The 25,336-nt window shown below is 41.3% G+C and overlaps 1 protein-coding gene across 12 annotated transcripts in view; it reads left to right on the top strand.

Moving 5' to 3' along the window:
• LOC135101471 (epidermal growth factor receptor kinase substrate 8-like) overlaps positions 1–25,336 on the top strand; it is a 104,810-nt gene that overhangs the window by 33,687 nt on the left and 45,787 nt on the right. For 6 of the 12 annotated variants that reach the window (XM_064005460.1, XM_064005463.1, XM_064005471.1 and 3 more), the window contains exons 2-7: positions 3,069–3,131; positions 4,516–4,569; positions 12,878–12,960; positions 14,278–14,486; positions 15,348–15,503; positions 20,318–20,492. In XM_064005460.1, the coding sequence (XP_063861530.1) occupies positions 3,079–3,131; positions 4,516–4,569; positions 12,878–12,960; positions 14,278–14,486; positions 15,348–15,503; positions 20,318–20,492 (730 nt within the window). In that variant the 5' untranslated portion in view covers positions 3,069–3,078. Of the gene's footprint in view, positions 1–3,068; positions 3,132–4,515; positions 4,570–6,788; positions 6,943–11,600; positions 11,827–12,877; positions 12,961–14,277; positions 14,487–15,347; positions 15,504–20,317; positions 20,493–25,336 lie in introns of those variants that run through there. The other 6 variants (XM_064005464.1, XM_064005467.1, XM_064005465.1 and 3 more) reach the window with 4 other exon arrangements.

Genomic DNA, 25,336 nt, shown 5'->3' with positions numbered 1-25,336 from the left:
CGGAGATAACCTGACGGCGTCCTCCCCAGAGAGAGAGAGAGAGAGAGAGAGAGAGAGAGAGAGAGAGAGAGAGGGGGGGGGGCGGTAAGGCAAACACACCACCATCGCCACCTCCGCCCTTACCACCACCACCACCACCACCACCATCACCACCACGCACAAAGCTGGAGTGGAGAGCAACTCAAACAAATGACTATGCTTATCACACGCAAGCCAACCAATCCCGTGTGTGTGTGTGTGTGTGTGTGTGTGTGTGTGTGTGTGTGTGTGTGTGTGTGTGTGTGTGTGTGTGTGTGAGAGTGTGTGTGTTTACCCGTCTGCGCGTCCTAGCGTGAGAGAGAGAGAGAGAGAGAGAGAGAGAGAGAGAGAGAGAGAGAGAGAGAGAGAGAGAGAGAGAGAGAGAGAGAGAGGGCACTAAAGATAAGACAAGAAACTCGGAGAAGGTTATGAATTGGTTTACTGGGAGACACCCTGGACCTAATAGTGAAGCTGCCTGATGGGGTGTGAGGGCGCGAGGGTGGAGCGTGGATGAGTGAGAGGCGTAGGGAGGCTGCTCGTATGCTCATTGTCATCCTGAACAGGTAGAATGAGGAGAGCATGAGGGGGAGCAGGATGGAGAGAGGGAGGTATGCAAGGGGCGGCAGTGTGGTGTGTCGTGCGGTGAAGGGCGGAGGGAAACAGGGCCGGTGGGATGCTGGGACAGAACCACGCGTCACTGCTCACATTACACACAAGCTGGAGAGTCTGACAGAAAATGGTTAACGTAGAATATTGATCATCGTGTCTGCCGAGTTGAACCATGAGCAAGGAGGAATTTACACCAACCAGTCTCAGATGCATTAAACATTCCACACTTCTGCCCATTTATGTAGCCGGTTTTATCCACCTGCTGCTGCTGCTACTATTGATGCTCACTACTAACCCGTTAACCTTAATCTGGGTCCTCCTATCCTGAATTATCTGGAATCATTCAAGTTTTCTTAGTTTGCTTTTTTTACTTGTAGTCTTGAATCCCCTCCCTCTTTTTTTTTTTTTTCTCTCCCTGTAGCTTTGAGGCGCGTGCTGTCAGTGTATCCATGGACCGCATGAACAGATTCTGCGAAGCATCGTTTTGGGCTAAAGGCATTGAGGAAAATCTGTGGTGCTATAAGACATGATCGCCAAACGCTGTCGCCACCACAACCACCATCACCATCATTACTACTACTACTACTACTACTGTTATCATCATCGTTATCATCATCATCATCAACATCGACACCATGATGTAATGAAAAACTTAACACATGGAATGTGGCCAGTTCTCAACCCCCTCACCCTCCCGCTCTCTCTCTCTCTCTCTCTCTCTCTCTCTCTCTCTCTCTCTCTCTCTCTCTCTCTCTCTCTCTCTCTCCATTGCTTTCGATACTCCATCTGCATATTTTTAATTCGTCATTTCCGACTTTGAATATATATGAAGTACGTTTTGTTTCATTATTTAGTGGACAGTGTTTGGTCGGGCGTCCAGGCCAGAGTGGTGGTCGCACCGTCACAGGCTTGTAGTTCATATCCGTAATATTAACTTCATTATACGTCACAAATGTTTTTAAAATTACGGCATGAGCATTTTGTCTCCAAGCCCTTATCGTGTGTGGTGTCCTGTGTTCCCGTCCTGCACCCTGCTGCGGTGCCTCGCAGGAGGAATCCTGGCCAAAGTCCACCTCCTTCGGGGCGGAGGTCCACGTCTGTGTCGTGGTCGCTAATGAAATACGACGCCAAATTCCAATCATGTGGCAGATAAGGGGCGACCAGAAGTGCAGCGGGGACTGTTTTCGCCCCGTCAAGGCCTGGTGGCAGGAGGACGGCCTTGGCATGTACTGGCGCTCGGAGAAAAAATAAACGAGAGAGAGAGAGAGAGAGAGAGAGAGAGAGAGAGAGAGAGAGAGAGAGAGAGAGAGAGAGAGAGAGAGAGAGAGATCCACCGCAGCTTGGCTGGTGACACTTAAGAGTGAAGGTCTGGATGGAGAAAGGTCAGCCTTTCATAGTTAGAATTTCTATTTACTCGAGTGACCTTCAACTTTGTCCCAGCGTCAATGAGGAGAGACGTGTGTGGCCGAGGTGTGGCAGGGCTAGGGGGTGTATTCAGTGTGTAGCACAGCTTCCAGTAACACGGGAGCGAGGTTTGCCACAGGGGAGCGGAAGACGGCATTTTCATTGGTACATGGTATTCAAATAAGCATTTTTAGAACAATATACAACCAAGTTTGAAGGTGACTCCTCCACAGCCAGACGTAATTGGATTTTGTAAACATGTTAAAGAAATACTGAACGCGTCTTTCCTGGGCCTAATACCAAATAATAGAGAGGCATTTTTTCTGTTGCTGGATTATGTTATGTTACGTATACTCAGCGTGATGTTATGTATACTCAGCGTGGTGGGAACAATCTTGGTGGGAGTAAGGTTCTTGACGCGTGACCAGGAAGCCCCTGGAGTGAGGCACAGGCGAAGGCAAGACTCTCACCCTCCCGTATTGGGTGAACAACAACATGCATGCAAAGACGTGTGCTAATGCGTGAAGCTTGTTTAGCAAGGGAGAGCCTGAGGGTGTGGCAGCGGGGGAGGTCTGTTAGGACGCACTTCAACTGGTTCAAGAGCCTCTTATGTTCTTACGTTCTTATATCCAACTCAAGCCTTCAGCCGCCTTGTGAGCAGGCAATAGGGAAACTGTGGCGTCTGAGTGAAAACACCCGAGAGCGTCCATGACTGTAGTGTGTGTGTGTGTGTGTGTGTGTGCGCTCTCACGCGCACCAGCGTGAGCTCGCACGTGCGTGCCAGCTTTCGTATATGTAACATACTTGTGAGGAATGCATGACTTTACTTTTTCTTACATACGGCTGAACCAGAAATTGTTTTTTACTGAGGCGAACGAACTTTGTACTCTTTCACTTCCTTGTTGTTGTTGTTGTTGTTGTTGTTTATTTTAGTGGTAGTGGTGTGGTGGGAGTGGTGACGAAGATGTTAGTAGTATTAGTATTAGTATTAGTAATAAGAGTAATGATGGTGCTGATAGTGTTTATATTTGTTACAGGAGCAGCGTGATGAACGGTGTGTACCGTGACGACCCCTGGGACCACGACTCCCACGCCTCCAGGTGAGACAGCTACACCCCAACACCCACCACCTACACCAACACACGCCGCCACTTCTTCCCACCCACCCTGCTCATATCACCATCACTCATTCTCTTATTCATTTTGACGTCAACTTTGTCCTTTGCACCATATCTCCCTCGCCATTAGTCATCTTGTCAATAATCGCTCGTCTTTCCTGTTTAGTCGCACGATTTCTGCTTTCCCTTGCCTACTTACCTTATCGTCTCTCTGGCCTGCGTGCATCAAGGCAGCGATGAGTGGCCGCCTTGACCAGCAGCCCCGGCCACCCATCATTGAACAATACTGGTCATTTTATCTCTGCTCTACTTAATCTTGAGAGAGAGAGAGAGAGAGAGAGAGAGAGAGAGAGAGAGAGAGAGAGAGAGAGAGAGAGAGAGAGAGAGAGAGAGAGAGAGAGAGAGAGAAACTGCCAGTCACTTCATCATTTTCATTGTTGGGTCATACAGTGGACTGGTTTCTTGTCTCTTAATTCAGGTTCTTATGTTTTTTTTTCTTTTTCTCATTTCACACTCATTATTGTTGACTTTGCTGTGCACACTCTCTCTCTCTCTCTCTCTCTCTCTCTCTCTCTCTCTCTCTCTCTCTCTCTCTCTCTCTCTCTCTCTCTCTCTCTCTCTCTCTCTCTCTCTCGTTATGTTTGTTCCGAGTTTTCTTCCCATTGTTACCTTTATATCTGCGTCACATTTTCCTTCCAGTCACGTTCCAGATACCAACACTTGACTTGGACTGATGCCAATGCAGCACACACACACACACACACACACACACACACACACACACACACACACACACACACACACACACACACACACACACACACACACACACACACACACACACACACACACACACACTTTATCGCATTTTTTTTTTCTGTAGTATAATTCGATATAGATTTGCACGTATGTATGTATATTTGTTTATGTATTTATATATGTATGTATTCTTTAGATGTACAGTACAATTCATATATTACCTTTTATAAATCCATTGCTACTTTCCTTTTTTTCTTCTGATCAAAGTACATAAGCTTTGTATTTTAGCTAATATTAATACCTATAGTGATTACAGGTGAGCATTTAGACGGGGCTATTTATTGATGTACTTATTTTTTTTTTATCTAGTTTTATTCATTTGTCACATATGGTAAGCTGTATTACTAGAGAACCGGGTATTTACTCGTATTTATTATATTCCTATGTCACGTATGGTAAGTTGTATTAATAGAGAGCCGTATTGAGATGCCCGCGGTGAGCTGTCACTGTAATGTACTACACTGACTGACTGACTAGCTGGTTGGTTGGTTGAATACAGGGGACACAATCAGCTTTGAATCATCACTTGTCTTGACGTTTGTTTCAGTTACCGATATCATGAGGAGCCAGCGGTGCCAGGGTGGGGAGCCGACTATCCGAGGTAACCTGTTGCTTTGTGCCGCACCTGTTTGTCACGCTTGTCACGCTGCTGCGCCTGTCCGGTTGCTTCTGTTTGGTCTGTGCTAGCGAGGGAGGCTGGCCGTCGGGTGTGCTGTGTTAATGGATGGATTTTTTGTTTGATCTCTTGTGCGCCTGGTTAATGTTTGTTGTTGTTGTTGTTGTTGTTGTTGTTGTTGTTGTTGTTGTTGTTGTTGTTGTTGTTGCTGTCGTTATTGTTATTGTTATTATTATTACTATTATTATTATTATTTGTTGTTGTTGTTGTTGCTGTCGTTATTGTTATTATTTGTTTGTTGTTGTTGTTGTTGTTGTTGTTGTTACATTCATGGTATAGTACTCCACACACCGAGAAAAAATAAAAGAGAAATTACATTAAAAACAGGAAATTATGTAGACCAAGATTAAGAAACTAACGGGATGGGAGAGAAGGAAGGAAGGAAAGAAGACAAAAGGAAAAGAGAGACAGAGAGGAAGGAAAATGCTGATATTATTACATACACTGAGAACAAAAAAACGAAATTAAAACAGGAAGTGGTGAACGAACTGAAAGGAAGAAAGGAAGAAGGAAAAAGAAAAAAAATAGGAGAGGCAGTAAAGGAAGGAAAATGCTGATATTATTTACAGGTGATAAGGGAAGACAGTAAAACGTACGATAATAATCAACACAGGTACGAAAGGAAATGTGTAGAATCACAAAAATGAGGCAAACAAATTAAATTAAATTCTAGTTAAATAATAACGGTGTGCAATGAAAATACAATAATTTCTCCCCCCCCAAAAAAAAGACCCTTAAAAATACTACTACTACTACTACTACTACTACTACTACTACTACTACTACTACTACTACTACTACTACTACTACTACTACTACTACTAAGACCAAATCCAGAAAGCTATTACAGCTGCTGATGGTCTGAGTTCGTGGCCTGGAGAATGAGTCAGGTGTCCTTCCTTCCCCCTCACACCTGTCGTAGGCAATAAATATCTGCGTGGCCCCGTAACCCCACAGCCCGCTCCTTCCCCTCCCTCCCGGCCTCCACCTATCTGTCCCTTCCCGTCTGTCGCTCACCATCCCTCCCGCTGCGTTCCATTTCTCCTCTCCTTATCTGCAGCTCCTCCTCATTTGTTCCTACCTGCTGTCTCTTACCTCCCCTGCAGTTTGCCCCCTGTCTCTTAATCTCATCTATTCCTTATCTCTTCTAATTCCTCCTCTTCCTTACTCACTTGTCTGCATTTCTTCTCGTTTTCTTTCCGTTTTCTTTCGCTGGCTGTCCCTCATCCTTCAGTCTCTCATTCCTATTCCTTCGTATTGCTTATATATATCTCTTCAATCATTCCATCTCTTCACTGTTCGCATTCCTTCTCTCTATTCTTCCATTCCCCAAATACCTTTTTTCTCTCCCTTCCTACCTGCTTCTCTCCCTTTTGGCCCTCACCTCACCACCTTTGGCTCGTGTCCCTCACCCTTCCCATCCCTGCCTCCCTCCCTCCTTCCACGTGTTGCCTGTCTCCCTCCTGCGCATTCCTCTGTGGCTCGCATTCCTTAAGCTTCTGTTGATTCTTGATGCAATGAATTTTCCGTGAAGCTTCGTATTTGCGTTTGTGTGAGCTTCCTTCTGGGTGTCTTGCGTAATTTCGTTCGTTCGTTCGTTCGTTCGTTTGTTTGTTTGTTTGTTTGTTTGTTTGTTTGTTTGTTCATACACTAGGTAACGCTCATGCAGTTGTTGTTGTTGTTGTTGTTGTTGTTGTTGTTGTTGTTGTTGTTGTGTGTGTGTGTGTGTGTGTGTGTGTGTGTGTGTGTGTGTGTGTGTGTGTGTGTGTGTGTGTTTTATGAATTAACTACCTTCTGGCTGTCTTGGTGTGTTAGGGTTCCATCATCATCATCATCATCACACTCATTAGTATGTGCTGCACGAGGTTTAATGACCTTGATAAAATGTTCCTTGTAGTGTTGTGTGTACGTACCTGCCTCTGTGTGTATGCGTGCGCGCGCGTTTGTATGTATGTATATAAAGAATTCCACCAAACAGCAACGATGCAGCCTAGAAACACAAAGCCGGTTTCCTCACTTAACGTCAATAATATTCGTACGTTCCAGAAGCTTTTACCGCGTCTCAAAATGTTGTTGGCAGTGTCCGTGGCAGATTAGCCGTCTAGCAATATTTTTTGTGGCTTCCCTCGCGTCCGTTCGCTGCCGGGGTGGGAGGCCAGTGCTTAGTTGCGAGTGACGGTGTGGTGTTGTGGCGCTGTGTTGTGCTGAGGTGCTCGGTGGCTTGACTCCTCTTTGTGTTGGTGCTGCTGTGCTAACAAGGTGTATCGGAGGTGGCGGGGTGCTGACAAGATTCTATAGGTACAGTGTGATGCGGGGATGGGGGGAGGCGCCGCGTGTGTTGAAGGTTGGATGTATCTTCGTGTGTGTGTGTGTGTGTGTGTGTGTGTGTGTTTTGGTTTAATTGTATTGGCTGTGTTCAAGCTGTGTGAGTACGTGTCTGTAGGGTTTATTGAGTTCGTAAGATAAGTGTGCGGGTTTGTGAGTTCGTGGGGTTATTACAGAGAGAGATTGTGAGTGCGTAAGGTTGAGTGTATGGAGGTTATGAATGCGAGTCCGGTGGATTATTTACTGAGTGCGTGGTACTGTGAGGGTGTGTACCCATGAGGCTGTGAGCATACGTGTCCGTGGGATCGTAAGTATCTGTGGTGTTAGTTTACGAGTGTGTGGGTCCTTGGGGGTTATGAGTCCTATTGATCAGTGAGGTGTTGCGTACGTACCTTTATGGCCCTGATCTGGTCTTCACTAAGGTACGTGCCTCATTGATGTCTCTACACACCCCATGAACCAGGAAAACTTGTGCACTTAATCCTGCCATATCAGAACAAGTCTTGGGATTTGAGAACCTTCGTGTGGAATAAAAAAAAAAAAGTAATGAAATGAACATACTTATTTTTTTCATCTAGCGTGTGAGGCAAAGCTTCTCCCTCCCTCGTACTACTGCATTCCAGAGGCCAGCGTGGTTGCCGCTTCTTGGTTATGGTGGTGATGGTGATGGTGGTGGCTGGTGGTAATGATGTCTGCAGTCTAAAGTTGTGGTTGGTCTCAGCACCGACAGTAGTTCAGGTCTGTCTATAAATAGTTAATATTCAAGAGACCACATATGACTTCTTCACTCCCTTATCCTCCTCCTCCTCGTCTTCTTCCTCCTCTTCCCCTCTTGACCTACTATAATACTGCGCCGTTAATGCAGGTTGTTGCTATCCCTCACCGAAAAATCATTCTCTCACCTAACCAGCCTGCCATCGTTTCCGTAATGCTCCGGTAACTCCCGTCCGTCATCTTAACGAATTCTGTCACCTCAGGAGAAACACAGCGTTCCTTTTGTGCCTGGTAATCCCTGGCACACGAAGCTCCCCCAACCTTGTACCTTGTCTCCTCCCCTCCACCCGAACCACATACCTCCCAGCCTTGCGGTGAAGGTGGGAGAGGTGGAGGGTGTTGCGTCATCACACACCTTGCGCACCCACACCCACGCCCAGCTGGTTACCTCCTCTTCGTCTTCCTGCCCGGCACGTTTTAGTGTTTGGACCCCGACTGTGTTTGATCAGCGCCCTCGTACGCTTGAACTGAGTTGCTGTTGACAGAGCAGATGCAGCAGCAGCAGCAGCAGTAGTAGTAGTAGTAGTAGTAGTAGTAGTAGTAGTAGTAGTAGTAGTAGTAGTAGTGGTGGTGGTGGTGGTGGTGGTGGTGGTGTTTACAGGGTTGATTGAGTGCGTAAGTTGATTAGTGTGTGTGTGTGTGGCGTTATAAGAGTAATAGTAACAGTAGTAGTTGTAGTAATAGTTATAGTAGTAGTTGTAGTAATAGTTATAGTAGTAATCATAACATCAGCAGTAATTCCATCACAACCACTTCACTACATAGCGGCGAAAGGTCAGCTTGATCAGCGCTACCCGTACTTTCCTGAGCGTGGCAGTCATGAGCTGACGGTTGGCCAGAGCACGACCACTGCCTGCGTCGTGTACGGGCCGCGTGTTGGCCTGGCGAAAATAGTATATTAAAGGAAACTTCTGCTGGACTCTCTCTCTCTCTCTCTCTCTCTCTCTCTCTCTCTCTCTCTCTCTCTCTCTCTCTCTCTCTCTCTCTCGTCACAGCCGGTTCATAGCAGCCATCATCTTTACTTAAGAGAGAGAGAGAGAGAGAGAGAAGGAAAAGGAATGTGTGTGTGTGTGTGTGTGTCGAGAGAGGAATCGTTTATAGTTCAGAAGTATAGATAACATAACACGCGAATCAGTACAGTACTTAAAGGTCATGTCTTGCTGTCCTTCTAAGTGGTGATGCTGTGGTAGTGTGGCGGTGGTGGTAGTAGTGGTGGTAGAGGTGGTGGTAGTGGTGGTGGTGGTGGTCTTTGGGGAATTTCTGGTCCATCTCTGATAAAGATCCGGGTGAGTGAATGGACAGATAACACGATGGGATTTGTGGCATTTAGATAGTAAACCAGCAGGTACAATAATCACTCAGGATGTACGAAGTTATTTACTACTACAAACTGTAATACGCATATACCACGTTGTCACCCTTCCCTCCTCCCTTCAGCGTGTGAATACCAGTAACAGTAGCGTCTTCAGATGCTAGTAGTAATACCCAGAGTTCGAATAGCAAACGTTTCGGCATTTTATCCCGACTCCTTTCAACGAACCTTAGTGGAAGGCATTGAAGTTTTGAAGGCAATTTTCATGTTTCTAGTATTAGTTTGACCAAGATTCTGCATCATCAATGAGAAAAATATCCATAAGAACACGAATGACCATCCCCGTGGCCTTTAGAAACAGTTCTTTAGAGATCAAAGCATTTCAAATAACGGGCCGTGATGACCAGACGGATTCAAGTGTACACAATTTATTGGGTTTATTTTCACTTCGAGATGTTTGAACAGAATGAACTGGCAACTTGTAAATCTAAGGTGTTTGTTTATCTTCCTTTTGGTGCCATGTAATCCCACGAAGCCTGATAGACGCGTAAGAGTTGTAGATAGCGCCGTACACAAGTGGTGATAACCTTGCGAGGGATTTAATGAGGGTTCCGTGGCAGTGTTTCATTCTCAGAGCATTCTTCCTTCCACCTGATGGGAAGCTTTTTATACTGACCACCTGGCCACCTTTGAAGTGACGTTACAGTACCAGCTCCAAAGAAATGCATATAGGATTAATACCGAGAGAAATGCGTTGTAGCGTGTCATTGTTTGGTAGTAGTAGTAGTAGTAGTAGTAGTTGTTGTTGTTGTTCTGTTTTCTTTTTTCCCTTTTGTTGTTGTTGTTGTTGTTGTTGTTGTTGTAATAGTAGGGATAATTGTTGTTGTTGTTGTTGTTGTTGTTGTGATAATTCTTGTTGCTATAGTGATAATTGTTGTTGTTGTTGTGATAATTGTTGTTGCTGTTGTGATTGTTGTTGTTGTTGTTGTTGTTGTGATAATTGTTGTTGTTGTTGTTGTTGTGATAATTGTTGTTATTGTTGTTGTTGTGATAATTGTTGTTATTGTTGTTGTTGTGATTATTGTTGTTGTTGTGATAATTATTGTTGTTGCGATAATTATTGTTGTTGTAACAGTAGTGATAACTGTTGTTGTTATAATAGTAGTGATAAATTGTTGTTGTTGTTGTTGGTGGTGGTGGCGGCGTTGTTGTTGTTGTTATTATTATTGTTGTGCTGATGGTAAGGGCAAGGAGAGTTGTAGTAGAAGTAGTAATATTTTTGTTGCTTTTGTTGCTAATGACAAGGGAGGGTAGTAGTAGTAGCAGCAGCAGCAGCAACAATAGTAGTAGTAGTAGTAGTAGTAGTAGTAGTAGTAGCAGTAGTAGTAGGTGGAGGAGGAGGAAGAGGAGGAGGAGGAAGAGGAGGAGGAAAAAGAAAATAGGAGGATGAGGAGAAAATAGACAGACATACGAAGAATCACATCCTCGAGACGCATTACAGTCTGGCGCTGGCTTTCCATTTGAGAGCTGCGCCCGAGAGAGTGTGCAGGTGGCGGTGATGGCGTGATGCTGTTGTGGCGAGCAGGAGACGACAGCGATGGGAGGGAAACTAAGCTGTTATTGTTGCGGTGAAGATAGGCGGTTGAGGGTGATCGATGGGTTAGTGGGACTCTCTCTCTCTCTCTCTCTCTCTCTCTCTCTCTCTCTCTCTCTCTCTCTCTCTCTCTCTCTCTCTCTGCTTAATAGCCTGTTATCCGGCAGTCTGTCTCCCTCCCAGATGTTTAGCGGCTCACCACACGCCACCAGACAAACTATGAAGCACTTGGCCAAAGAATACACACTCCAGGAAGGTAGCACGCCAACACAGCTATGATCTTAAGTTTTGTATGGGCACGCCTGGCTATGTCATCTACTGGCTTCGAACTTGTGTCATTGAAGCATCTTAGGTTCAGTTGTTCAGCTGATGTGAATATCTTGTTACATATTAGAATTTGTATGGAGGTTGTCCGTAGATCTGAAGGTGATTGTTTATGGCAGGTTAAGTGAGTCGTGGCCTTAGTTTTGCTATTCATAATTCATGGGATTCAGAGGATTCGCTGCAAGACTGTTGAAAATGTTTATCGCTCAATTGCCAAAGGGAGATTGTACAGATCAGGAGGCTTTCAAGGAAGAACGCTAAGCACGGTGGAAGTGAGTGGTTGTGGCAGGTTAAGTGAGTCGTGGCCTTGGCTTTATTACTAACGGTTCATAGTATTGAGATGATTCGCTGCAGTAATGTAGAAAATGCCTGTTGCTCAGATGCAAAAGAGGGACGAGTTATCGATAAGGTGAGACAGGCATAATACAAGTATACTCTTATCAAAGAAACCCTGCAGTACTCCTCCTTTGTAGCATTGCGTGATGTGTGTATACATGTGTACCTAAATATCTTTGATAGGATTCCATATGCTGTGCAGGCTTATATGCTCACGTGCGGCAGGAAAGAAAAAAAAATAAATAAATAGAAAAAAATAAATAACCGTGGACGTGTTGTGGAGATGAAGACCGTGAAGTGGTACGGAGAGGCTCACATGAAGCTTATCATGTAATAGTATTTTGCTACCACATGGACAAGCGAGTGTATCCAATCTGCAAGCTTCACCTCAACCGCAGTCCCCGACTCGGCACGCATCCCCAGCTGTCTGTACGTACCTACGTCTGCTCACGTACCATTATTTATCGATGGCTGTTCATCCGTTCAGTGTCACGCGCCCCAAGAATTGATGCTGGCAGTGAGTATGTTTTATGTTGGTGTGTTTGATCTGTCTGTGTATCTACCCATATGTCTGTCGATTTATCTGTTATATCCGTCTATTTTAGTTACTGTGCATGAGATTTTTGTTGGCGGTGTAAAAATTTTTTTTTTGTAATATTCTGTCTTGGTCGAGCACTAGGGCATACAATACGCTGATCAGTAACACGGGAGGCTGCAGGCATGAGTAGAACTTGGTGCGTTATTGTGCAGTACGCTCGTTGTGCTGACTCATCGAAGCTTGCAAGAATAACCCGGAAGGAGAGTGAGTTGTTCGATACATGATCACCGAACACACCCGCACAGCAGACGATGAGACATGCCACGAGGGCCTGTCATTACTGCAGCCGCTATTCATCATCCCTGCTGCGGCCACTCCGCCATCACCTCCGAGCATTGACTACTAAAACTACGGAATTACTCAAACAAAGGAGATTACGCCAGGAACTTTCATTTTCCATATGTATGCTAATTGGGGAAAATATCTTCTGGTAGGTATTTTAGGTACTCCTATACGTACATTCTATTTTCAGGAGTTTCACGAGGCAGGTTAGCGGTTGTGGTTGTCTTCATCGCTTGGTATAGGGTGAAATTTGCATGAGTGATTCGGTGCAGTAGTGTGTGTTGTCAGACCGCGCCGCGCTGGCCACACTCGCCGGGTCATCCACGCCCCGCTCCGCTCCTGCTTCGAGACATGGTTTATTAGTCTCGAATCTCGCTCATGAGGCCTCGCATGTAATTTGTTGCTCTTTGCTCTGCTGTTTGTTTTGAGGATGCCATTGGTGTTTACGGAACCGCTGCATTTTGTGTTTTCATATGGTGACTTTTATCCTAGGCTGAAACCAAAGGAAATTTTATGGGAGCAGATTTTTTCTCTCTCTCTCTCTCTCTCTCTCTCTCTCTCTCTCTCTCTCTCTCTCTCTCTCCAGACGGGGCTTCGGTTGCTATGTTCGAGTATCCAATAGGTTAGTGGTATGTGTGTATGTGTGGCGCACGCCCTCCACTGTTGCTCACAGAGTTTTGATTTTCAGCTCGGCGTACGACAGAGGGCGGATGTCGCCGTACAGAGCTGACCACCGGGGCCACTCCAACGCCAGCAATGGCTACTCCTCAGGTGGGATGCTACATCACTTTTCTTTGCCCTCCCCTTCCCATGGTGCGAATCAAGCATAACAATACACCCTTCTCATATGCGTGTGTGTTGCCTTGCCTTCCCCTCATGTTATCTACACTTATTGCGTATGTGGGGCAGTGTTAGTTTTACATGGGACAGGTATTATTAGTCTGGCTGAGTTGTAGTATGTTGTCTGAAATTTATACTTTGCTCCAGCCTAAATAGCAAAAAATGAATACCAAGAATAATTCTAGTCAATAGGAACCAAATACTAAATTTGTGACTTTGGCTTGGAACAGTCAAGGAGCGCTCTGCTGCTGTATTTGCTGCTGTATTTGCTTGTCTTATCTTTTGAGGATGAGACAAGCAGACCTGCCGCCCCTGCCTTCATCCATGTAGCCAGTTTCCTTAAGTATTGATTTATCTACTGTGCTGAAGCATTATATTAAATCTTTTTCCACCCCATCTCTTTCGGGGTAGATCACAGTCCTCCAATACACCACCGGCAGCGCCTCCTGACAGGTTAACATGAATTACTTGCTCGGGAAAGGCAAAATTGCTCACTGGCACGCTGATGCTAATACTTATTCGTTTTTTATGTATCTTGGTGTCTGTTTATTCTTTATTTATTTATATGTTTGTCTGTATATTTAGTTACGTTTAGAATCAGGTCTGGAGAGGTGAGTAATAGAATTGATAGGAATTTTGCAAGAGCCTGTTGTAATTTAGCTTCTCTTCATACAGAGGAGATAACACTTGTGTTACCTCCTCTTGAAATATCATTGGTCTGATTTTGTAATGATACTTCTGACTCATTTGATGGTTGCTTCCATTCATATTGCCCTCATTATCATTTTTTTTTTTTTTTAACTTCTGGGGCTCAAGCATAGGAAAGTGTAGTTTATACCCTACACTATATTATTTTTAGTGGAAGACCTTAATAATGTAGATATTTTGTAACATATAAAAATTGCTGTGCATACATACCTGTAGTGACTGGGAATACAAAGGCCCTAAAGATCATCATGGGACCTGATCATTGCAGCCTGACATCTGAGGTCCAGTACTTCTGTTCTCCTGGTCAGAGGTTCAATCCCTGATTACGACCTCTCATGGCTAAAGATTGATTTTGCCATCAAATAAATTTCTCAGTGTTTTCATGAGTGGTCCAAGGGGCATTACATATCCAATGGATGTTAGTGATTCATATATATTTACATAGCTAAATATTAATGATCTTATACTGATATTATTAATAGATGTCAAGTACTACCTTGTGCTCTTGAATAGGTGAAGTAATTATGTGCCTTTCTTCAGACAATGGCTCAGTGAGCAGTGAGGATGGCCCTACCTATGTGTTGGAGCACCTGGCCACCTTCAGGGTGTCACCAGAGTCCGACCTGGTGTACCCGGCGGATGGCATGCGGCGTCTCCTTCACATGGAGAAGACCTCAGGCATTTGGACGCAGAAGATGACACTGAGGTTGGACAAAAAATGGGTCTACATTCAGTCACATGAAAATGGGGTTAGTTTTCATTGTTTGTGTCATGCATGCTTGATATATGTACACTTTTGTAGTGACTGGAGTTATAAAAGCACCAAAAACTAACTTGGTACCTGATTATTGCTTGGTCTAGACATTTGAGGTGTTTTACTTCACACCTCAGTGTCAGGGTTCAGTCCCCATTGATGGCATCTCTTGTGGTAAAAAAAAAAAAAAAAAAAAAGTCATCCTGTCTTTAAATCCATTTTCTGTGTTTCTTTGTCTTTAATGAACTGTATTGAAATATATCCCTGAGATCTACAGGAAGAGCTGCTTTGAAATTCTTCATTCATGTATCTCAGAATGCATAGTGCTGCAAAGACAGCATGTAGTTTCAAAATTCTTCATTCATATATCTGAGAATGCATGATGCTTACAAAGTTAATTGTATTTTTGGTGAATGTATATATGCTTATGTTAATTTCTGATTTCAACCCAAAAATCAAATCTGAATATTTAAGCAGCATTTAATTGGGGCTTTATGAAATTTATTCTCTGAATTTGTAAGAAAGAGATAGTCAGTAACCTTTGATAAAGAGGTGGTGTTTTTAATTATGATTACCATATTTTATGATAAAAGATGAATATTGTTCTTTCTTGGTGGTTGTCAGACTTGTTTTGTGACTCCTTCCAAAACTTAAGTCATACAGAATGAAGTCTTGGTACTTGTTCCCTGCTGATAAATTACTGCCAGAAATTATTCTACTATTTTGTAATAAAAGCTGTAAGAGTATATGATTTTCTCATCTTCAGAAATCAGATGAACTACTGACTTTAAGGTACGAGATTATAGGGGTATTTTGATTATGTGGATTGTGGATGTTTATGTTGAATATTTTTCAGGATGTGGTGGAAAAGTTCCCCATGGAACTAATCCGAGAACCAACAGCATTCACCAGCGAAGACCCCAAAGAAATGTACAACAATATCTTCATTTTTGTTGTAGCAGAAGATCCAAAGAGGAATTATCAGAACCCAACAGAAATGCACATATTTCAGGTGAGAATTGCTAAGTATTTATTTGAAAATTAAAATGTGGATAATTGTATGTACATGGAAGTGTAGTGTCATTTTTCAGGATACGTTTTGTGTATTATACTTTTGCTGTAATTTTCCTGGGTAATCCCACTGTGCAGTATGAAAAAGAAATTAAATTGCTGAAAAGTGAAAGGCTGTTGTTGAGTGAAATCACACTCTTATAGAAGAGGAAGATCATTTGAAAGCTGGAACCACATGGTGAAGGAATGCAGGTGTGAACAAGCAAGGAGGACTGCATGGACAGAAGAAGGCACCTCTGTCTCGATCACATCCTTGGAGACAGTTGGAGGGAGTGATGGTTCAGAGAGAGAAAACAGATAAATAGATGGTTGTTCAAAATATGAATGTAAAATTGTTGCATGTTACATGGAGCCCAGGTACCATACAGCATTCCAGGCATTTATGTTCCTAGTGTCCCACAGTTAAAGATTACAGAATGCCACAAATTTTCAGTATAGCATTATTTATATATGTGATATTTCATAGTAAGAAGATAAGTAACCTTTTGCATTCATTTACACAATGTTTTACTTTTTGCTCTAATCCTGTGATCACACAAGAATCTTTCAGCTGTCAGACATTGGAGATTGTTAGCAGATCAGAGCCCATGATCAAGTAAGAGGAAACACAAAACACAGTGGAAATGAGTGCAGAAAGTTACTTGATTTCTGACCATGATAATAATACTTATTTCATGGTTGCTAATCCTGTGAGAAAATAATTTCCTCATTATTCAAACATACTTATCTTATATTAGCCCTAAAAAAAAAAAAAAAAAAAAAAGCTGATGTAAATATGCATTCAGTTTGATTGTGGTTTGCTAATGATATATTTTATTGTTAGCTCATACCCTTGCCATTCTGATGATCCACAGCGAGTTAGTGGCTACAGTCATGCACTCCAAAGAGGTATTTGATGGCATTATATCAAGGCTTTGTGTTGCTGAAGTGTTTCAAGCCAATGCTTGTGGAGTGAAAATGGTTTCAGTGTGGATTTTTTTGTTCTCTTATTTTTGTTGGTAGTGCAGTATGTAGCTAGTTGGAGATTTAGGTTGCAGCATGATCTAGCTAGATGAACTAGAAGGTGTGATGTCAGAAGTCTGGTAAGCTAGTGGATTGTGGTGTGGCTGTTATTGCTTTGATGTTGTTGCTATGTTGTTGTGGAGATGAAGTCAGTAATGCATTCATTTCCAACTTGGCTTCACAATTCCTTCTTTGTTGGGTCATCTCTAACTGTGGCAGAGTGAATTTGTCCCATCATACCCTTCAGCCTCTTGATATAATAGTGTTAAACATGCCAAATTTTTTTTATTATACAGCACTGCACTCTTTGTATACAGTGGATGAATATGATGTCTCTCTGTTGTGCAGGGAGATGTCCCCTCAGTTTTTTGAAAGGAGGATTAGCTCCATAAATCTGTGATGATCCACCCCTAACTGAGTAATGTAATAGGTGTGATAAATGACTGTAATAGGATGTTAGTTTTAACACAATATCAGAGTGATAGAAATTTTTATAGAAAAGCAATGCCTGATAGAGTTATTCAGAGCAATTGTATCCATCACCAGCTTTGCTAGTCATGTGAGATTGAGGCTGTTAGGTTGCATCACTGTGATAAGATACTATTCAGCCCTCACTGATTAACAGCATTACTGTCAGACTTTGATATCAAAGAGAATACTGATGGTGGTGATGATGACTAGGAGAAATGAGAGTTGGATCAGTTGGAGGTATAAGAAATTTTAGTACTTACAGTAAAGTCTTTTAGTGTTCACATGCTGTAGATATGTTGCTTGTACTTGCATTTTTCGTATTCCAAATTCAGTTTTTTTAAAGAATCATAAGTGGTTGTTTATTAAGAATACATAAACAAATTAGTTTATATGATTGTTTATTCAAAACTTGGCATACATACCAGCTTCACAGTACTGTGTGGTCTCCATGGTTATGTGAAAGATGTATGGAAGTGTAGTATCTGTTTAGAGCATAGAGACTATGCATTTGTTTTCACTGCATTGTAAAAGCCAATAAGAAGAGACAAAGTGAAGGGACTGGAGACTCCTCCTTTATGTATGAACTATACTTACGATGAGACAAGGTAAAGGGGAGGTGCAAGACCATTTTTAAAAAGTCCTAGTGTAGACGACTCCTCTCTTTTAAGGGAAATATCACTCTGGTACATAGATAGATTGGAGTATGTGCATAAGGTCCTTTTCCATAAGATGTTTATTTAACTTTTCTTCCATTGTAGCACATTTTGCTATGTCCTTAGCCTTTATTCCCACTGCCTTGAATAGACAGTTAGGGACTCATGATTATCCATCATCCATTAATTAAGGATACTTGAGTAAGGAGATGCAAGAGAGCAACCAGCCTTGTGGTAACTATGTATGTAGTTCATACAATATCTGTGAGGTTAATCCTGGCACAGATGGAAAGAATAGAGCTGCATAGCAATTAGTTTATAGTCCAGGACAAATATTTTCAATATTTTATCCATTTATTTCTTGTTTAGACTGTGTTTAGGCTGTGTTATATAGTTAACAAAGTAAAATGTATATGGGGTTTAATAACTTCATTCTAAACTGCATTATAGTTTTGGTTAGTATATATTAAATCTTGTATGTGTAATGTTAGACTGCACATATAATGTATGTGATGAATTTTATGATTTTTTTTTATGATTTATGATTTTTAAAGTCAGATTATGCACTAATTCTTGTTTCATGTATTATAATATGAGAACTATCATATTCTCTCTTTTTTTTTTTTTGTCTCTGTTTGAGATGTGTATCCCACTTTGAGAACACCAGTCTAGGAAATGTATTAATGACTGTATCCTCTTTGTACTTTTAAGAGACATACCATACTGAGTATGCAGATTAATACTGAGATTACAATGAAACTTGAAAGCATTTGGATATTCAAGTAAGGATGAATTCATGCAAGCAGTTTATATTGCTTAGGATTTTGTGCTGGTACTTATATATATATATATATATATATATATATATATATATATATATATATATATATATATATATATATATATATATATATATATATATATATATATATATATATATATATATAGGTGATGTGTCAAGCATGCACATAGAGCTACATGGCAGTGGACCACATAATGAACCTTAAATAGGAGTTTATGTGGATAATGCTACATATTTATTTTTTATGTTCTTGTCCTATAGTATGGGCAAACAATAGTTTTCCTCTTCTCTTTTTGGAGGCTTGAATGATCGATCACCTCCCACCCATGGTGTCACAGGCAGATTTTTTCAATGGTATCTTGGCTGATGCTCATGTCACTGCTGAGAGCTCATCAGTGCAATCATCGAAGCTAGGGTTGATAGAAAGTACGTAGGTGTTTTGTGGCTACTCCACAATAACTTGAAAATAGGCCATCTTCCAACAAGATTCAAACTTGGGTCACCGAGGTCACCAGATCCGAGCACTGACTACTTGGCTGTCACCTCCTTTTTTAGTTTATGGTGATGACTTACATTTGATTATCCAGATAATTAATAGAAGAGATATTGTGTTACTCTGCTATGACAACAATAGAAATTGCTGGAAAAGCAAGCTAAGTGCATTTCAGTGACCAAAGTCTATGATGTGTCATTTAACCAGAGAGGCAAATTATATAAAACTGGAGATAGGAGACGTGTTATTTTGCCTAACAGTCTTGGAGCATTTTACATCATCCATTGTATCTTTCAAGCACTTTTCTTACATATCACAGTATCTTTTTTTTTTTTACAAATGAAATGTAATTGTGCTTATTGTATAGTTAGAACAATTCTACATGCTTGAGAGATGGTTCATACAGCCAGAATGTCAAGTGTCCTGCTGATGCACAGTGTTTAGTAACCTCCCGACATTTCTGTTATCTAAGAGTAGGTCAGAGAAATCCTTGTGACTTTCAGTACTTGATTTCTTGATCATACATTGTGCTTCTTAAGTTGTCAAGGATGGCTTTTCACTATTTATATTGTGTCATCCTTACTTAAAGTACATGGAAATTGTGGATTGTGCCATTCATGAAGACAGTTTTGAGGCAAGGAGCGCTCCTCTCAAGTAGAGTTTTATCTATTTTTCTGTGTTTAATTCTTATATGAATGTATGCACATGATTCAACACTTCCAGTGTTTATACATCAACAATGTTTACAAGTGTTTATGAATGCATTTCTTTTCTCTTTCTGCCTATAAGTAGTTATTTGAGCAATTTATTTATTGATTGATTTAGCTTAAAAAAAACAAAGCATTCAATTTCATACTTATGACATTACACCACAGCCAAGTATCAATTTCTTCCTACTGTTTTGTCAGTGCCCTTGCTTGACAAATGGAACTGTATATACAGTTGAATGTTACAGCAAACTGTAATGAATTCCAATGCATGATGAAGCTGGGAAACAGTAATGATGAATTACTGTGGTGCTGAAAAAAAGCTCAATGTAATGCATGAATTTTTACTTTTTATCTGCTAATGTGTCCTTCAACTTCTTCTATATGTAGTATTATAGAAATCATGTTTATATATGAATTGAATATGCTACATTTAGGATGTTTCTGTATGGTCACTGGTAGTGTGTGTAAGATTTAAAAAAAAACTTTTTGAAAGTTTTCTGCTTTGTTTTATTAAGAATATAAACACACTACACACAACTGCACATATTTTATTAAGTTTAGTACACTTATCATTCTTTCAAGGCTGTACCAATAATTAAGATCTGTTTGTTCCTTCCCTTGCAGTGTTTACGAATCAGCGCCAAAGATGTAGTGGAGGACATGAAGCTGTTTATGTCTGGCAAGGGTCTGTCTGGGCGAGGCCGAGCAGCAAGGGCCACCCGGGCTGAGCACATCCCTCCGCCCCCACAGGAACCTGCACCTGAGCCGCCCCTCGCCAATGGTTACCGTGCTGAGTTCTGTGAGTGTTGTTTACATGTTGGTGTGAAAGGAAGGTGATTTCTAGCACTTGCCCCTAATTCATACTGATATCACAAGATTTTGTCTTGGACTTTTCTGAAACTTTTCTTCTGGAATTTCCAGCACAAGTACAGATTTTCTGTTCTTAACTCCCACTCTCCAAAAAAAATGTAGTCAACATAACTGATATGGCTCTTAGTAAAAGTACATGAAATACATCAACACAAAAATCTAAAAGTTTATACAAGGATATTTTTAGGACATATTTTTTTCATAGGCACTTGTCCTATTATATAAGAAATCTGTTTTTAAAATTTTTTTCTTTTTAGGCCTGAGAACATAATATCTCTTTATGGAAGGACTTACTCAGTGATATTGCTGGATATTTTTTGGACAAAATATTTTATCACTTTTAAGGTCCAGATTTCAAGTTGTTGCTGAAAATTTTCAGAAAAAATAACATAAGGCAATTTGAGTGACTTTTTGTAAAAGTACAACTAAATAGACATAAAAATCTCCTTGGAACTTACACTAGGAGGCTTTGAAACCCTTAAATTATGTTTATTTAAATTGGAAGCAGTAAATTATGTTTATTTAAATTCTAGTCCTTGGAACCTCTTTTGTTCAAAGAATTCTATTACTGTAGAAGTTTTTAGGACTATATGCAAATATATTCCTTTTTATTGTATGGGGTAAGTCTTTGATATTACAAAAAAATTTTTTTAATTGTTTCATAGTGTGATGTACTTTAGTATTCTCTTTAGGATTAGTTTTCTTAGCTAAATCCAACACTATTTATGACCTTCCATAATTGATCCTCTCCCTGGAAAAATAAACATTGGCAGCTTGGCTTTAGAGAACTGATTTGTGGTCTGCAAATGATAACATACTTCTGAGATTACCTAACTTGTGATGGTCATTTGGTTTGAAGACTGTGATTATGTCATGTAAAAGAATGTGGAGTAAATAATTGGGTGCAAATGCTAGCAGATAATATATATGTAATAAAAACATATATATACATAATTTTTTATGTAAGAAGGACTCTAGCCAAAGGTAAAAAAAAAAAGACCCAATGTGTTTTTTATATATAATATACATAATTTCATTGTTTCATGTGTATAAAGTCTTATGAAATCCCATTATTTCCCATTACATTGCATTTCATTCATCTTCGAAACAAGCATTATATCCCAGGTTACTCTCTTCCATTGATTGTCTCTTTCTATCAGTAAAAGAAATACTTCACTGTAGGGTGAAGTTTTATGAGGAAGAAGATCACTGGGTAAATCTTTAAGGTGGTATGTCAGGCACAGGACCTTGAATTCAGTATACAAGTGACTAATGATATCTGAATCTATAGCTTTTTCATGTTCACATGGTCACATCCTGTTGGTGTTATTTTATATGATGGTTTGATATTGATATGCATTGTCATAGATAATGCTTACAGCTAAGTTTGTGAGACGCAGGTAGATTCTCTTGGACATTTATTAGCCATCAAATATGGCAGTTCAAATTTTCTGAATTTTTGCTACCCACTTTAAAAAATTTGGATTGTGTAGGACATTTTGGAGTACAAGATGTCAGCTTAAGGTACATTTACTGTAATGATAACCCTTATATACCAGGCCAAGATCTCCCGTAAAAGAGAGGAAACTTAGACAAAATTTCACATATTTTCTCCTTATAAGAATAAAATCATAGGTGAAAGGATTCCAAGACATCAAATTCAGATGCATGATAATGATAGCAAGAATAATAACAAACTTCTCTCAACATTATCCATGAGGCACAACATGGCCAACCTTAGTGAACCTCTGCCTGCAAACTTATCAGTCCCATATCACCACCACCTATCATCTCCTCTACTGTGACTACTATCTCTTGGAATCTTATCATTCAGCCTCTTGTTCATTGTTTTGTGCTCTTCTAGCCACATAGCATGTCTTTGCATTTTTGCTTCTCCATTATTTGTATTACTTAATTTTGTAATGAAGTGGAAAGAGGAATGTAACTGTACATGAGAGTTTCAGCTTAAGATGGATAACATAATCTGAAGTCAAGTAACCTTCCACATGCACCTGTATTGTGTGTAGCATAGTTCACAAATCTCAAGTTCCCTGATCTGCTATATATTTATCAGTGATTAAGATTTGTAAGTTAGTAGTTCAGTGGACTTGAGACTGAGTGAAAATGGAACACATAGTGGGAATACCATGTCATGATACTCAAGAACTGACTTTGACTATATGAATGCACTGAGGTGGTTTAGTCATGTGACAAGATCAGATGAGAATGAGTTTGAGTGCACATGAGGAAAATTGAAAGGCAAAATGAGATAAGGAAGCCAACAATAAGATGGTTGAACAGAGTGGAGAAGCATTGAAGAAGATAGGTGACAGTGACCTCATAGCAAAGGAATGCCAGAATAGGGTAAGGTGGAGGCATTTCTGCTGTGGTCATCCTTTTGAGGGGGGTGCTGGGAGGTAGAAAGGTGTTGAGATATAGATGAATAAATAGCTCTGATGGATATTATCATGGAATCCCAACAACATAGTATTGAACAAATTATATATACAAAATCAACTTTGAATAGTGAGTTAGGCATGAAGATACACTATTGCATATAACTGAATTTATTACATGGCTGCCAAGTTTGTTGCACTCACCCACTGGTCTATTTGCAACTCATTTCCTGCCAATATCTTTCCTAAATAAAAAATACATCCAGTCTGACTCCACTAACAACCTTGAATGGTCATGTAACTTTTGGTCCTGATCTGGCCACTCCTACATTATTGACTTCTTAAGAAACATTTTTACATTTTTACATGGGATTCTTCTCTGCTCCCAGGTAACTTTTGTCAGCTTCTTTTGCAATGATTAACACAATATATCCATATTATAAGAGAACTGAGCTGAGGTAAAACATGCATCTGGACAGTGTGGCTCAGTGTGGGTCGTCAGTAGTTCATGGTTTCATGGTCATCCTCTTCAACATCCTGAGACCTAAATCTGATCTTATTTTCCTGTTGAAATCAGGTTTTGATTCTTTAAACCCTATCCACACATATATTGAGAATTCTCTCTCTCTCTCTCTCTCTCTCTCTCTCTCTCTCTCTCTCTCTCTCTCTCTCTCTCTCTCTCTCTCTCTCTCTCTCTCTCTCTCTCTCTCTCTCTCTCTCTCTCTCTCTCTCTCTTGACTTTGTTAAAACTTATCCCTGTGCCATGATGATAAAAATATCTCGATGTCCCCATTTATAAGACAGGTGTCTATGTTAAAAGTATTTTTAGATTATCTTGTTTTCATCACGACTGTTCTGCTTAATATGACCAGCAAGTTTTCTCTTCAAGAATAATGCTTTGCTTAAACTATCATTTGGTTTTGCCTTTATGGTGAACTAAATAATTGCTATCTCATGAGTTGCAAGTTTATTTCTTTACTTATATTCATATATATTTGTTCATTTATTTATTATAACTCTTATTGATGATGATTTTTTTTTTACTGGTATAAAGACATCCCAATATGTAATCAATGATTGTGGTTTATACATTCGGCTGTCTTGGCAAATAAGGGAAGGTCTGGTTTACGTTTTTGTGCAGTGATGAAGAGAAAGCAGTTTCACTGAATGAAGCATCCATAGTTGACTCCCGTGGTCAGCGCTCGTTTTTTTACGAGTGATCGAAGTGAATCAAGGTGTTTATAACTTAATTATCATGGTATGGAGGTGTGAAATATAATACCGTGTGGAAATTGGTTAAGTCATGCGCGTGTTGATAGTGATTAGGCATTCAGTGGTGTATGTACCCTGCACTGAGTGATTTGCAGGACAGAGCAGCGGTAACAGAATGACGAGGGACAGGACGTATATTGCAGGCTGACAGACAGACTGGGATGAGTGAACCAAGGGCCTGGCGGCGGAGATGAGGGAGGGAGGGAGGGAGGGAGGGATGTGTCGTGGTTTCCGGGAGGGTGGAGGCGGAGGCGGCGGCGCGTGACGTGTTGTTGGCGGCCTCACCACTGCCACCTTCAGTACCTCCCATCCCAGCCGGTCAGTTCCGTTATTTCTGCCTCCGGGTCCTTCCCCCTTGTGGACTACTGACTGTACTCCGATTAGGCTGCTCCCTCCCCCCCCCACAACCCCGTCCACCTCAACCCATTACGAGTACAACATCGCAACTGCCATTATCCCTCATCCGCTGGTGGTGCGATGAGGCGTGGCCTGGATGCAAACCTCTTGGACCAGTGGTGTTGCAGCTGGTGGCGTGCAATGGTTACGGCGAACTCGAGTGAGGGCAGGCTGGCCTGGCTGGCTGGCTGGCTGGGTGGTCGGCAGGTTTTCTTTTTATTGACGTTACAGCGTGATTTTGCGTTTCTCTTTCTAACGTTATGGTGTCGGTTGTGGCGGGAGCAGCGTGGTTTAGTGCTTCGCGCTTTCCTCTGTTCTGTCGGAGTGACGCTATGAGTCCTCATTAGCGTCGCTCATGGCCTCCTTCACTACTGTACTGCAGTGCAGTTTGCATGAAAATGAACCAATCTGAGCCGTTTTCTCATGCGTGGGTGTGGAGGTCGCGCCCGCCATCAGCCCATTGTTTTACTTCATTATGGGAGCTCCTCTTCCTATTTACCTCATTAACCAAGAATGGGAAATGTATCGGTATGGGTCATTTCTCATCGTGGCGGTCACTCAGCGTGTGGGAGTGAGTGATGACCCACGCATTATTGTGTTACAGTGGTGAGAGAGGTGGTGTGGGGAGCAGATTAGGCGTGCATTCAACTGAACAAGGTTTATCACACTAACATTTTCCCCTTCCACACCCTGCACCAGCATCGCAATC

The sequence above is a fragment of the Scylla paramamosain genome, chromosome 6 (genome assembly GCF_035594125.1).
Source record: "Scylla paramamosain isolate STU-SP2022 chromosome 6, ASM3559412v1, whole genome shotgun sequence".
Lineage (NCBI taxonomy): Eukaryota > Metazoa > Arthropoda > Malacostraca > Decapoda > Portunidae > Scylla > Scylla paramamosain.
The sequence above is the reverse complement of the archived record's forward strand: the minus strand, read 5'-3'. Positions and strand labels throughout refer to the sequence as shown.